This window comes from Coregonus lavaretus (assembly GCF_964263955.1).
Source record: "Coregonus lavaretus genome assembly, chromosome: 8".
Lineage (NCBI taxonomy): Eukaryota > Metazoa > Chordata > Actinopteri > Salmoniformes > Salmonidae > Coregonus > Coregonus lavaretus.
This window is the reverse complement of record NC_139995.1, coordinates 18,895,157-18,911,026: the sequence shown is the minus strand read 5'-3', so window position 1 is coordinate 18,911,026 and position 15,870 is coordinate 18,895,157. Positions and strand designations below refer to the sequence as shown.

General features: G+C 43.7%; 1 protein-coding gene across 2 annotated transcripts; it reads right to left on the bottom strand.

The window, feature by feature from the left end:
• Window positions 1-2,204: 2,204 nt before the first annotated feature.
• LOC311133746 (RNA-binding protein 38-like) lies at window positions 2,205-13,291 on the bottom strand. 2 transcript variants are annotated; one of them, XM_084167297.1, is made up of 4 exons: window positions 12,787-13,291; window positions 9,642-9,780; window positions 9,285-9,339; window positions 2,205-3,610 (listed from the first exon to the last, which is right to left on the bottom strand). In XM_084167297.1, the coding sequence occupies exons 1-4, from the start codon at window positions 12,997-12,999 to the stop codon at window positions 3,292-3,294; spliced, it is 726 nt and encodes a 241-aa protein (XP_084023423.1). In that variant the 5' UTR covers window positions 13,000-13,291; the 3' UTR covers window positions 2,205-3,291. The 2 variants fall into 2 exon arrangements, with proteins under 2 accessions (XP_084023423.1, XP_084023424.1); XM_084167298.1 differs by having other exon boundaries at window positions 9,657-9,780.
• Window positions 13,292-15,870: the final 2,579 nt, after the last annotated feature.

Here is a 15,870-nt window from a genome sequence, read left to right as displayed (position 1 = left end):
AAACAGAATACAGACTTTGAGTAGTTCAGTGTTGCAACATTACACAACATTCCAGTTATGGTACGCAATAGGATATACCAGAACATTCACCTTTTCCTGTTGGTGTTTTGCAAAGGGGTTTCCTTCAATTCATACTGGTCCTGTGTGGCTTTTTGATTACCACTACATAAGGTGACCATGACAGGCATTACCTCATACCATTTTCCATAAACAAATTAATAATTAAATAATTGTTGTCGATAATATTAAAAAATATCAAATATTTTATCATATTATAAAAACAAATAATTGCAAAAGGCATCAAAGAGAGTTACAAAAGATGTCTGAGTGATGGTGTAGAAATCCACCTCAAAATGAAAGATCAACACATAGTGAAACCAAGAAGGGTGGGGGTTAGGGGGTAACTGAGCCAAGTAGAAAAAGTCATTTCATTCTGAGTTGTGATTAGAGTGTAGCTGGGAGCTGATAAGACAGGAGCGAGTTATATGAGTTCTGAGGAATCCCTTGACATCAGAGGGGAGCACGACTCAGAGTAGAGCATGTGGGGAGTTAGATTTGAGTGAACTGCACTGTAGAATGTGCGTGTGATGCCTTATGGTGACTCGGCAAACATGCTCCGCTGGGCCTGTGTATGACCTCGTTAATCAATCTGACACTGCTCTGTTTCTCCCCTCTCATGATTCAGTGAGAGACAGTGGGAAGGTGAGAGTGAGATAAGAACAATGGAGCGTGAGGAGGAAAACAGAGGCAGTAGGAAGGAGAGAGTGAGAAAAGAAAGTGAGAATGAAAATGGAGAGCATGCAGGAAAAAGGCTACAAGGAGAAACTGTGAGAAAGACTGTGAGGAAAGCCAGATGATTGGGAGGAGTGACAGGGAGAGTAGAGAAAACAATGAAAGAGGTGACCATACATTCACAGCACTTTAACTCAGCACTCTCCAACTTAAACACAGTGATGTCACATAGACCAGAGGACACCCAGTCTGTCACCACACACTAGCCATAAACACCTATGACATGATTCAACAATGTAACTGTAACCCCTGAGACATCTATTCCATTACTGCACATTGCTTATTTAAACATACTGTATGGTTCCATTACTGTCAAAATGTCCAGCATACTGCAACAAAGCCATCTGGTATCCCTCTGCGCTCTTTAAATATACACATGGTCCTTCTTCCTCTACTAGACCTTAATACAGAGTCCTGTCAGTCAGTGCTGGTTCACAACCTTGTACTTTACATGTTCCAAAGCTTTTTACATGACTGTCAGCATCTCTGATGTGTGGTACTGGTGGTAAAATAAAACATCTCAAAATGTTAAACATAAGGACTCACGATGTGCAGATAGAGAAACCAACCAAGTAAACCTTTTATATTTGACAGCTGACAACTCACATGGTTATGATGCATAAAAATAAGCAAGGTAACCAGGGGTGACTGTGCTTTTAACCCCATACTGTACCAACAAACTCCTCCCCTTCTGGCTCTACAGTTCCAAGTTTCTCATCTCCTCAGCAACAGTGTGTGTGTTGGGTCAAGGAACAACCCGTGCCCCTGGCAGGCGGTAGTGTTGTGGGCTGATAAAGCATGGGCCTCCTGCTCCCCGAGTCCTGACCCCCACCACAGAGCAGACAGAACACAGCACTGTGATAACGACTGTCACACACACATCCACGCACTAGCAACTAAACCCTCTCAACCCAACAGGAGCTAATTTGGAGCTCTATTCAACCTTAGAAATGTCTAATGGAGTCCATTTTAGAGATTGTAAAAAACCCATTACTTCGTACATCGAAGGCAAAAATATGGAAAGGAGTTTAAAAATGTTATCTGCGCTTCATAAAGTTATGGTGGTGTCAAGTTAGATTTTTAAAACATTTAATCTCAGTTGATCAAGAAACAAGTCCAGCCCCTTTTTAAATACAAATTCTTTATTTTTCCAATATTTTTTTGGTTTGCTTCTTTGAATGGACTGGAAATTACATTTAGCTGAAACAGTCTACAGAGAGTCCGATCCTAGCCACAGCCGGTGAAACTAGGGGCTAAAAAAGAGCATCCAGTGTTGTGCATACAGACAAATCCATTGGTTCTGAGGGAAAATACAAATATGGCCATCAAATGAATAAGACAATTTGTGAATCTGCACATACGCTTACCAAGTTGTAGGACTTCAGTGCCTCAAGACCAAGTTACAAAAGAGCAACTTATAGAATTGCCTATAAATACCTCAAACATAAATATTGTAAATGTACTTGATAATGAAACATTTACAAATACTGTACATGTCCTTTTTGAGAGATCAACATTTGACAATCTTAGATTAACAGTTCGACAAAATATACAGGCGCTGGTTACGTCAGCTACCTTACATAAAACACCCAATGCTCTTTGACCCCGCCTCCCACTTCCTGCATATGATTATCTACATCAGTCTACAACAATCAAGACAAAGTGAGTCAGTAGACTACAAGAGTGTCTGGTATAAATATGAAGAGTCAGGCCATGTGAAAACAAGTGAGGACTACCATGTGGCTCTGTGAGTGAAGGAAGGGGTTAAAGGAGGAGTGTTTGTAAAAACAAGACTTTTATTAAGGCATCTTTCATAAAAATAAATGTAGTCCTGATGTCTAACGATTGATCGTCTCAAAGAAGGGGATCCCAGGATCTCTTCATTCTCCATTTAGTGATGACCTCTGAAAGGCACAGAGAGTCATGCCCCCCCATGGTGTTGGAGCAATAACACTGGGGGTGTATGAGAGGCCAGAATCCTCTAGTCTGCTCTGGTGTGGAGGGAAACAGTTGGCGTCGTGCCTCCAAACCTCTGTTCCAATGCCCAATGTACCCAAGCAGCAGTGCCGTCGCCAATCCCATGCCCTGGCAATAGGGGGGAGGGGGAAAATGTCCAAGTAAGCCGATCCAGGCTCTCTCCAAATACAGGTATGTACCATGGACATTGAAGGTTTTCATTGATTGAAACAAAATAACAATGACATTGATAAAGGATACTAACATTGATAGCAACATTAATACAATAAAGATAATAAAGACCGTAATAATAATAAAAATGAAGTGTCTGCTTCTGGAAGCCCTCTGAAGCAACAATGTGTTTTATTCTAGCCTCCCACCCAACCCAGTCATCAACCCCCCCCCCCCTCCAGACTCAGGGGAGGGGGCTCATCCTATATAGTGCAATAGTCCCACTCTCTCCAGCCCTTCCCTGAAAGCCCTGGCTGTGGCAGCTCAGGGTGACTCCCCAGGCCTACAGGACTCCCTGCATTCTGCGCCTCCTCACTGCATGCGGTCTGGCTGAACATGCTGCTGGGGGGCGTACTGCAGGAAGGTGGGGGCTGGGCCTGCCCCTGTGGGGAGGGTCTGGTGAACAGAGGCGGAGGCCTGGGAGGGGGCGGCGGCAGGGCTGGGGGCGTAGCTGTAGCCCAGGAACCCTGGGGAGGCGGCGTAGGGGTACTGCTCGAAGGCTGCCTGGGCGTACTGGGCGTAGGCAGCACTGTAGTCCAGGTATGGGGAGTTGATGGAGGAGGACACCTGAGAGGGGAGAACCAGGCTGGGCTGGATGAAGGCTTGGGGGTACATATACTGCTGGGCCAACCTAGAGAACACAGACAACAGGACACTAGTTATACACTTGAATATACAATGAAGAACAGGAGCAAATAAAGCAAAGCTCTGGATTCTGTCATTTCTATTCTCCAGCAGGTCTGGAATACACTAGAGTTCTGCTGTATGTGCCGAGCCCAGTATATCCAGTGGTGGGGTGTAAGAAACTAACCAGATGCCACACCACCCACTACTAATGTGCAAAGAGAGCGAGTTAATGAGAACATCCCTCGTCACTTAAAAACCTACAAAACCTGTTAGGTAAGCCCCCTGAGAGAGAAAGGGTGTGGTGGTGGGGAGAGAGGAGAGGGAGAGACAGCCGTTACTGGCAGGTTTCAAGCCTGACACCAGCTAGTGTTTTAACAGCTGCTGCTCTTCACTCGCTGAGCACACTCAAACACACACCAACCAATGTCTGCGCACACACAGAATCACACACACGCTTGCTCACAAAGGGGAAGTTTGATGGAGTTGTGGTTCCTGTTCTTGTGTGCAAGCTACATTGGGCATCAGTTGTTGAGAGGTGGGGGAGAGGGGAGGGAGAGCTTATCAAGGCAGGCTGTTAGCCAGTTGGGTCTCATGTGCTCAAAGCTCTCCCTCCCTGACTGGCGATTAGTGCTCTAGAGTCTGGGGACAGCTCATTCTCCTCCAGTCTCAGTCTAGCAGCACATCATCCATGGGGAGACAGAGGGGGTTGGGGGGATATTTTTAACCAGGCCTCAAAGTGCATCTAGGGTTTGTTCCTCTGGGGTTGAGAACCCCCCCTTGATACTGCAGCGCAAGGGAAACAGAGAAGAACTCTACTCACTGCAAAAGCACACAAGCCAAAAGCAGAGCTCAGAGGGGAGAAAATGGGGAGAGGAGGAGGAACTTTCTTCACCCCTCTCACACAGAGTGTCTGGTAGGAGACTTCAGTATGGTCATTGTGAAAGAACATCAAGACAAGACAGTGAAGTCACAGCACACAACGCAACACTTCTCAGCTGGGTCTCAATACACCAATGGCTTCCTTTCCTTGCCTCTAACTTCATGGCCACCGGATGGGTTACCACCATGTTGTGTTTACCCGTGTCCTTTCAGGTCAGTGGTCATGAGAGAAGATGTGGGAAGAAAGCGATGGCAGAGTATTGAGAGACAGCCATCAACTCAAACACTGCAAAAGGGAAGCGTGCAGGGGTGACAAGACACTCACAACATCCAATTGCACCCTGCCTAACACACTCACCCAGCCACACCCCCAAACCCATCAGCCCCACACTTGAACTTTAAACAGCAACCAAAGTCACCACTGCAAACCCCAAACCATGCCATAATAGGGAATAGGCACTCTTTAAATCAGCATAACATTTTCATGTCATATCACACACGCACAGAGGGAAAAATAAAGGCACTCCAATCCATCACAACACACTGCACTCTCAAGCCATCGCTGGCACCTTAGAGAGGGGCGGGAACAGTCACAACTGCCTGCTACCCTCCTCCTGGGAGCTTCCAAATAAGGCCGAACGAAGCCTGCACCTCGGGTATCTTCACTTCCCCTCCGGGACACTGTTCAGCTGGGAGCACAGAGCAACCATGAGGGGGTTGGGGAGGATAGTGGAGGTTAACAATATGTATTCATTATCTGGATCCTCATTGATACTATTGTGGAGACGCACAGAGCTGCACGGGATTGTTCCATCCTTCAGGGTGATGAGTGAAGCTAGTGGCTAAGCTTTTTCGCAATGTCTGACGACATTATGCTGATATGATACGGAAATGTAGACCAGTGTTGCCTGGGTTCACACACATAGTAAGTCTTTCTCTGTGTAGATGGACATTTAATAGTCAGGACAAGAGGTCTGCTGAGTGGTATACACCAACAATAATTCACAAAAATAAAGAACATGAACGCTATAGACAGAGATAATATGAACCAACCATGAGCCGGCTGATAGACACTGTTCAGCCCTCTAACAATACTGAACGGTCAGCTACTCACAAACAACCATTCATTCAGAGACCCACACAGATAGGCACAGACGACCATACATGAAGCCTGTCGGGCATACGCACATTCATTCACACACAGATGAGCCTCTCCTTTCTGTGGCCACAGACCTCTAGCTCAGACCTCTGGTTAGATCAAGATGACCTTTCTGATGTACATCAAAATAATGGTCAACGCTGCAATCATTTTCATAGAAAAGTTAATAGAAATGACGATCCTGAGCGGATGAGGCGTGCGTGCAGAGAGAAAGAGTGAGAGAAGAGGCAGAAAAGGAGAAGATGAAACAGGGACGCTGAAGAGCTCCCTGGGCCATCTTTGACATCACAAGGCCTGTGGGGGTCTGGGGGGGACAAGAGGTCAGCTGGTTTTGTGACAGGGAGGTGGGGCTGGCAGGGCAGAGGGACTGCCGCACCAAGCAGACGGACTTCCTCCTCTAGCCTTCACGTTTTAGTCATGGTGAACAAATCGAAGGGCTTCATCAATTCATGCTAAATGTACCTAGCTAGGATAAATCAGTTACATTTAGGCTTTCATGGCAAATAAATCCACTGCCAATATGTAGCTCCTACCTACATGCTAGGGCTGACCCCATTTAGTCGACTGGTCGATTGTTTGGTCGATAGGCTGTTTGCCAGCCGATAATTTTTTTGTCAAGCAGTTGCAAGAAATATATTTTCTTTATAGCACGTCTTTATTGATGCCGGTCTCAGTGGACTAATCCATTGTGGAGGCCGCAGGCATGGCACACCAGTATCACCACTAGTACATTTACAGTTAATTCCCATCATTTATCATCTACAACGTTTGTTTGGTTACCATCATTTCTGTTAATGCATTCAATATACACTGAACAAAAATATAAATGCAAAAATGTAAAGTGTTAGTCCCATGTTTCATAAACTTAAAATACATTTTCCATATGCACAAAAAGCTTATTTTGCTCAAATTAGTTTACATCCCTGTTAGTGAGCATTTCTCCTTTGCCAAGATAATCTATCCACCTGACAGGTGTGGCATATCAAGAAGCTGATTAAACAGCATTATTATTATTATTACACAGGTGCACCTTGTGTTGGGGACAAAAGGCCACTTCAAAATGTGCACAACTTAGGCATCACTTTTTTGGTTTACACAAGTTTTGGTTTATTTCATTCCATTCACGAGTTCAATTTATTAATTGTGTTTTGTTTGGAGTGCTCCTGTCAATGTTGAGTAAGGACGCGGACCTGATCACGCATAGAAGTAGGCCTAGGCTACCTGGCCTGCGCGCAAATGTAGGCTTATAAATGTGCCCATTTGGGGGATCTGATAGTATTTCTGATCACTCACCACCACTAATGAGCTGTGGAGCTTCTCAAAGTAATGTTCTCTTCACCACAAACAGCAAGTAAACAAAGTCTGTTTTACATCCATTGAGAATGACAATAGTTCCTCAATGTAGCCTATTTGGAAAGATTTTCCCAGCTCTCTCCCTTTCGATAACCACTCGGCCTGAAAGGGAAAACCATGTCATGCTCTGATCCGCTGGAAACGTCATAAAATAGGCCTACCTGATTAATTCTTATCCCTTGCGAAAATAGCCTACAGCTGTCCAGAATGTTTTATACAATGTCACAAGTTTGTTAGCACAAGCTTTGGGCTGGACCAAGTTGATACAATGTTTAAAGTTCCTTGCAGACAGTCTATATGTAGCCAATGTGATTTATTTGTATCAAGATATTTTCTACCTGCAGTCTGCAATGTTTTTATTTGTTGGCTTAATGTAGGCTATTTTTACATAGTTGGCACTAGAAATTACTTTCAGATTTGTATAATTTAGATATAATTTTAATTAAATCACACAACTTTATTATAAAAGAAACGAAACCGTTCCACAAATGTGCATATGAAAATCATAATTGGCACGCAGATGGGTAGAAATGTTAAGATAAATTGGCACTCCAATGGAAAAGGTTACCAACCCCTGGTGTAGTCTATTACCGCCAACTTCGGGAGTGTAATGGCAGAATGTGCTAAGGCCAGCAGCAGCAGGGGGAGGCTGGGAACACATTTTTTTCTTCTGGTTAGGCCATCTTGATCTCTGGCTCCCTCAAGTCATTTGTGTGTCTTAATTATTTAAATCACATTATACTTAAAGCATCAAACAAGCTCAGTAGCCTACATATACAGTTTGATTTTATTAAAACACATAGGGTGTCTACATATGGAAAGATACACATTTTAAAATTTCGACCAGTCGCTTGGTCGAAAGAACAGACAACTATTGGTCGACCAAGATTTGTGTATTTAGATTTTGTCAGGGACAGCCCTACTACATGCACAGGATCATTTTCACAAATCATAGCAAAGAAATGAAAGGCTACATGCAACAACAACAAAATTCTACAAAGGTCCTGGCATTGCAAATTCTGGCCTGGAAGTAGAAAACATTATACAGAAAAGTGATCACAACTATTTCATGCAACAAAAAAACAAAACAAAACAAAAAAATGTTGTGGGTGACACCTGTAGGAGGTGTGGCGCCTGGTGAAAATACAGCATCATTAAGCACAATGCCTCTTCAGAGACAGAGCTGTCACATCCCCCCGCCCTCCTTCTTCCACAACCCCCCCCCACCTAATCTTCCCCCCTTATTCTCTCCCCCAGTCTCACAGGGGTGTCAATTTTCAGTATCTCAGGCTAATCGTCCCCGACACCCAGCAGAAAACGGTGTTCAGACGAGAAAGACAAACCCTGTTTCCTTCTCCTCGTGGAGGGGAGGACAAGAGGGGAAAATACTATAGGGGAAAGTGAAGGGGGAGAGGAAAAGGAGCACTATGCTACGGTCCAGTCTGGTCCACACACACATGCTCAATCCCTCCCAACCATCCCACTTCACAACATGCCATTTAAGGGTCTGGTGCGAGAGAAAGGCTGAAAGAACACTTGTGTGCTCTACATCTTAGAGCAGCCTGTGTCTGTCACCGGCCCATAGAGAGATCTCCGAGCTCAACAGACAGGTGCCCTCTCTCCCCCTCTCTGGGGCTGCAGTCAGTCACTGGGGATTAGGTGGTGTAAAAGGCTGCAATAAGAGCCAACACCTGTCAGACATGACCACAGAGCACCCTGGGGGGCTCCGCCCTGCCCGTTATGAACATAGGGGGGATTCTAAGTACCCAAAGTCCATTGACATTATCTTATAACATGTAAGGGCTTGGACCTCTGGCTTCAAAGCTAGGACTTTGGAGGAGGGAGGGAAGGGTGGTGACACACTCTAGCAGCAGGGGGCAAGTGGTGTCAATCCCATGTCAGTGGCATGACCATTAAATGTCCAGCAGAGCGTGTGTCCTGGACACCGGTCACAGTCTGGCCTCCCTCCAGGCTGTTTCTACAACACAGGCAAACACTCTGCCCTGGAGCCTTGCTCAGTGAGAGAGCCCACTCAACCAAATAGATACTGGAGGGTCTAAAAGAGGGGGTTGAGAGTCACATGTCCCCATGGAATGTACCATGCTATGACCATTTGAAAACAAAAAAAGTTAACAATTGGCAAAAGTCTAAAACGCTCACATACATTATGCACATATGGGTTTCATCTAAAGAGCAATCTGACACACACTTTCAACATATGTCATTCAGAAGATACTGTGGTATACTGTATAGGTCACAGAGGTAGTGCCCACTCCCACTCACTTACCCATACTGCCTCTGGATGAGCGCTGGATGAATAGGCTGCACTCCGATGGATATGCCTGGAAGACAGAGGAAACAACCCTCAGATACATTTGCATTTAAAGAAGAGGGCCAGAGAACAATGCAGAGGAGAGGCAGAGAGAGCAAAGTTCACTCAACTTTGGGGGGGTAACTCAAGCAACATACAAAACATGCAGAGACGGCAAATTACATTGTGTTTTTGTTTTACATTAACCCAGTCCCATATTATACAAGAGTAAGAGTCAATCCAAATGCAATTAAAATGGTTTGTACATTTATGGTGCGTGTGTGCGACAAGTGTTGTAGGTGTGGTGTTTGTGCGTCTGGCGGTTGTTCTCACCCCTGGTCGGCTCACCTATCTGCATACTGCGGGGCTTTGCGCCAATGTAAGCCAGGTTCACGTTGGACTTTCGCCCATCGATGATGGGGTTGGGGTCTTTACAGGCTCTCTCTGCTGCTCCCCGATCTGTCATCGTCACCTGACACGTAATCACACAGACGTTGAAAATATTAGCAATACTAAAAATACACCAGTTCCCCATTTTAGCTGGTAATACAGTCGAAAGTAGAAATCTATTAATCACCAATTATGGCAGCCAAGCTATGAAAAGGTCAGTCAAGATTAAGGCCACCCCGACCAGCCAAGCAGAACTAAAAGAAAAACAACCCCTATTAGTCTGTCATCACAGAAATCCCCCTGTCCAGCTTCCACCGCATAAATTCCCCTTTCTAAACAGAAGAGGAAATTGTACACAAAGCACAGTGATTATCAGTTAAACACAACCCAGAAGACTTGGTCAACCACCCACCCACTTGTCAGCAGCACAGTCAGAGGTCAGCTGAAATATGGCTCAGTAATGATGAATAATAAGGGATTATCCATTAGGCAATGGAGAATAAGGAGATTGTTAGAATCCACCCCACACTCACCTTCCAAGGCATTAGACAGCATCACCTTCTGCTTTATGTTTTGTTCTTCTGCCAATTCAAGAGGTCTCAGATGATTACATATCTGAGGTGTAGATGTATTCTAGCCTGTTGTTGAAGTAAGCATACCTCTTTAGACTAGACGAGAGGTTTTGAGCCCACTCCAGGGCATGTGTTGTGAAGACACAAGAGCAGAGAGGTTGTGTTGACACTGGAACTCTATTGAAGGGGGTCTACTAATCCACCTTGGATTGTGTTTAAAGGTAAGCCTTGCTCTGGAGCCGTTTTACTCAAGCTGTGAGCAACAGGATGATCAAGTTTGCCCTGTCGGTTACTGGGATAAAGCGATGGGTGTTTTTTGCCCTCGCTGCATGCAAGGTGGCGAACACCTATTTCCCAGCATTGAGCACCCTCATATGCCCGAGTCAGTCGGACCTGAAACGCCAGACACTTTCAGCAGCAGCCGTTAATGACAGAGCTCCACTGTTTTTTGGTCACCGCTGATGTGTAAACACAAAGTGTCATTTTCTCAAAGTTATAAACTGGCTGAGGCGTAAACTACACACACACGCAGTCTCTATTAGAGAGACACACACACAGTTTTCCATTCCATCTTTGGCCTTTATTAATGCTGATGAGTCTCTCCAAGTTTCTGGTAAATATTTGCATTTCTTCTGCCATTTCTGTTCTTTGTAGCCATGAAAAGGAAGGTGGGTTTCTTTTTGCCTGCCTCATACAGATTATCTTTGTTAAATGTTTCTGCTCGCTCTGGCTGAGTACCAGAGGATCATTAAGGAAGTTGGCAGACAATCTGAATTTGGGCTGTATAGTGTCAATCTTAGGAGCTGAAGATTTGTTTTATAAAAAGGTTAATAGAACCATCTATGGTGATAAAAAAACAAAACACCTGTGGTGATTGGAAAAGCTGACACACAGGAGGGGGAAGTGCACCTAACTTCCATATCTGACAGCTGCTACTACAACAAGGGGAGGTGTGTTGTATGGCGGGGTACTGAATCTGTACTCTAATGCAGTGAGCAGTAGTCCATCTTGGGAGAGAAAAGTACAACTCCCACTTTCTAACTTATAACCGCAGTTATGATTCTATAAACACCACTGAGTGTTTCGGTTGTTTACAATGAGAGAGGGCCTACGTCCCCACCGCTCCAAAATCCCCATATAAAGCGAGAGAGAACAGCAGCTCGCACTTCGGTGTGTGCCCTTGCCGCGCTTATAACCGATAAGCGCTAGGTCATTCACGGGCCAGCGCTGAGAGGTTGGTGGGGAGAAGGCATGTGGTGTGTTCGTTTAGAGGGTAGGCAGAGGGACATTAGATATGTGGATATATCATCTTCTTATCAATCAACTCATGTGATCCCTCATCCTGATTACAGCTGTGATAACAGCAAGGCAAAAAATGATACTCTGCATTTGTGCGTTTAAGCCGTACATTTGGACAAGGATTTATTTTGACATGCGTTTGAATGCCCGCAATATGCAAGAGATGCAACTTTGATGACAGCATTGTATTCTGCTGGGGATATCCATGTCCTTAAAGGCCCAGTGCAGTAAAAAACGTGATTTTCCTGTGTTTTATATAGATTTCCACACTGAGGTTGAAATTGTGAAAATTATAATGCCCTTTTAGTGTAATGGCGAGGTGTAACTTGACGCAATGAGTGTAGTGTATATATATATTTTTTTTAAGGTGCCCTATGTTGAAATTGCGCCACCATTTCCTGGCTGCTAAAATTCTAATAGTTCGCCTAATTTCAGTTTGTGACAAAACAAGCAAGTATAGTGCTGAGAATCATTGTACTATCTAAACCACTATTAAATATATTTTCCATAACGATAATAAATATTGTATTTTCAGCTGGTGTACAAAACGAGAATGACAGATCTATTACTCACATTTCTATGTGAATTTGGTCAGGTCGCCCAAAAAGTTACATATTGCAGCTTTAAAAAAGGGCAGTGGCAATGCTATCAGCGTTCCCCAACCCCTCCCCATTTTTCAACTGCTAGTTCAGTGCAAGCAGCCCTTTTTGAGTTCGTTTTGCATGACACAGTGCCCATTGTAGGTGGCGTTTGCTCACTTTAGACCATTCCATTGGTCTTCAAGTGAACTCCAACAGCTAGTTTTCAGTTTCCCCTCCCCACCCAGACCACTCCAAGACAGTTCTAGCTGAATTCTTGCTTGCGATTTTGCTTATACTAAGAAGCAATGTCTTTTTCACCATTTGAATTTAAAACAATCACCCAGAAATGTGTTGATATTGAGATAAAAACGGCTGTATTGGGCCTTTAAACAGGTACTTGGCACAGCCTCATGTTTTCCTCTAGGCAAGTAGCCTAGTCAGTTAAATGGAACAATAACTTGGTGGCGGAAGGAAACGTGGTGAGCATTTGCCCAATAACTACATAGAAAACAAATAGACCAACCATTAACATTTTATAGGCAACTCGATTTCACTGGTTTGCCGTAAAGACGCACGTGCTCCCACTGATCAAGCTGCAGGATAAGTGCATTACCGACAAGTGTCAATGTTACTTACAAAGCCATATCCTCTGGATTTCCCCGTCTGTCTGTCCGTTATCACCACAGCCTCGTCGATGTCTCCGAAGGCCTCAAAATACTTTCTCAAGGAAGCATCGTTAGTGTGGTAGGGCAAACCACCCACGAAAATTTTTGTAAAAGTAGTGTCTTTTTGAATTGCTGTAGAATGCATCACTTCCAGGCCTCCGTTCACAAACTGATGCAAAAGCATTGACAAGCCTAGCCGGTAAGCTAGGCTAAAGACTAGTGAACAGTTAACTAAAGGTAGCCTAGTTGGTTAACCAACTATTGATATGTCCAGCATCAAAAGGCTATTAGCTGCTCGGCTCAAGAGATGTCTTCAAATATGCAACAGGGGTCTGTTCTCGCTTGCTTCTCAAGTTTACGTTTTTTCTTCCTTGATTCCGACCTTGAACTTCTTGTTGCCAAGTTCACTGCTTTTCATCATAGGCTACTGCTTGAAATTGTTTTCCGCTTTCTATGTAGTTCCTTCACTTGCCTCTATATTGAAAGTGTTCCGGGAGAGTTATATACTCGCCGAACCTGATCACGCCCATTTTAGATGACTGGCCTATGGGCAATGATTCTGGATGACAATTTTTTGCCCTAATGCAGTAAAGCCCGCCCCCACGCGTTGTTCTTGCACCTGCTTTTGTTCTTTACTACACAAAGACAAGTAATAACTGTAGGTCTACAGCGCGCCTCACGTAAAGAAACAACTCTACATCTGCTGGAAGTTACCTTAAAGATACATTTGTTGCAACATTTCTTGACTTCATTTTGAAACAATGTTGCAATTTTCTATAACCATTTGCTGCACATGTGGATGCTCATAATACGGACCCCTCCACTGTGACGCTATATTGACCATGCCTACTAAAACGCATTACACATGTATGTATTATAGTTCATCTTGTCATTCTTCTTCACATTGTCATAAATTCCAAATTGTCATTTCAGAAATCCCCAATTTTTAGACTTAGCCTACAAGGGGTTCTCAATATAAGTGGTACAAACACATGTGATTCCAATATACGAATTACATGGATTTCGAATTCAAGGTTAGTATATACCACAATAAATATAGCCTATAAGCCAAATTGTACACCTCAGTAGCACTAGGTTACAGACGGCCACGTTTTCCGGTCAGATGATACATAGCGTTATAATAGGCCCGCCACTGCAGAGCGCCCTTTAGGCTATTATCAACAAGGTATTTTTGCCAAGCAGCCCATCATAAAACAAATACTTGGCTCACATTGATTACAAGAGTGATAACAGCGTGCAAATACCTCATTACTCTGTTTACTTAAACATTGCCGTTATATGCTTCAGAGGGAGTTCACGGACTTGTAAATGGTGTGTGTCAGTCAGACAAGATTGGAGGCTATAATGCCGCGTTCAAAACCACTGGGCACACGGAAATCTCCGACTTACGACTTCGGTGCGCTCAAGACAACTGGGAACTAAACAAAAAAAAACGAGCTCCGACTGGGAAAAATCGTTTAATGGTTATACAACTCGGAATTCCAAGTCAGAAACTCGGGCATCTTTCTAGAGCTCTGACTTTCCGACCTGAAGATCACTGACATGATTTGACCTCATTTTCTCCCAAGTTCCCAGATGTCTTGAAAGCACCATATTTTTTTACATTGACATTTTAGTCATTTAGCAGACGATCTTATCCAGAGCGACTTACAGTTAGTGAGTGCATTCATTTTCGGGAGTCATATGCAAGTATACCCTCCTGAGACTCAGAAATTCATTTTTGTCCTCTCTAGTGGACATCAGGTCTGTTTCTCTGCGGCCATACAAGCCACTGTATTAAGTCCTGTTGTCCCTTTGAGAGAACATTCTGCAGGCTTTTCATTGATATCACATGTGTAGGGGTGTGACCTTGACAACTTAATCTTCCTGGTTCATACAAAAATGTCTGTCATCAAAATGAGCACATTTCATGGAAATTTGAAAAGTAGTGTGTGTAATTATTAATGATAATTTTTGTGAGTTTGATATTCAAATTATTTATAGTAAGTGAATATCTCAGGAATAGTTAAGTGAGTTGTCAGGACAGTGTAATAATTTTCACATTAAATAAGAGCTAAATAAGAGCTTATCAAGAAATGTCCTCTGTAGTGGACACCCGGATGCTGCAACTATGTTTTTCACCTACTGTACCCATTGACTGTAATGTTCATTTTTTCATATTTACTTCCTAATGACCACTACAGAGGACCATTTTGCACTTACAATAAAACATTTTTTCACTTTTTTCTTGGTAACGTTTTCCCCCACCACAAACACAAAAATAAAATAATAATCCCCCCCAAAAATTATCAGGAGGATAGGGAGGGGAATAGAGCTATCCCGTATGTCCAGCGGACAGTGATGATCAAAATAAAGGTTATTTGGGTTAAGTTATTGCTCAAAAACAGCCAGGCCTTTTTTTTTTGGAATAACCTACCGTCTGAATGTATCACTAACGGTTTAAGCCACGGCTTAATGTTATACTGGTTGCCATGTTCACAGTGACCGCCAGTAGTATATAATTGATTGGTTAATTGTTCAGAGGAACATCAGTTAGAGCTGACTAGGGTCTGGAGAACATGCCAGGGCAAGTACCAGAATTGTGGGTCACCACCATTACTCCTGAATAAGACATTCATAGGACTCTAATTACTACAGGAGCATGGTACAGCATGGTACAGTGTTAACTGGATTACTATTAAACAACTTGACACAATGACAACCACATGATTTATGAAAAGATGGCATGGAGAGGGTAGAGGTAATAAAACGTTGGGTTCCAAATGATGGATTGTGGCCTGTGTGGCTGGAAACATTGGTTTGTTTAAATTGACAAGGCCTTTTTGATGCAAGCACAGAACAGTAACTTCCAATCCTTGGTGCTTTGGAGCACATCTGCTAAGTACCCAGGCCCTGGCTGGCAGTGAGGTGACACTAATGACCACAATATAAGGCATTTCATTCACACCTTCTCCTCCATGACCAGTCCACCTTTTCACACATGGCCTTTGTAGCTCCCCACCACCCCTCCTTCATATCCTAATGATAAATCCCC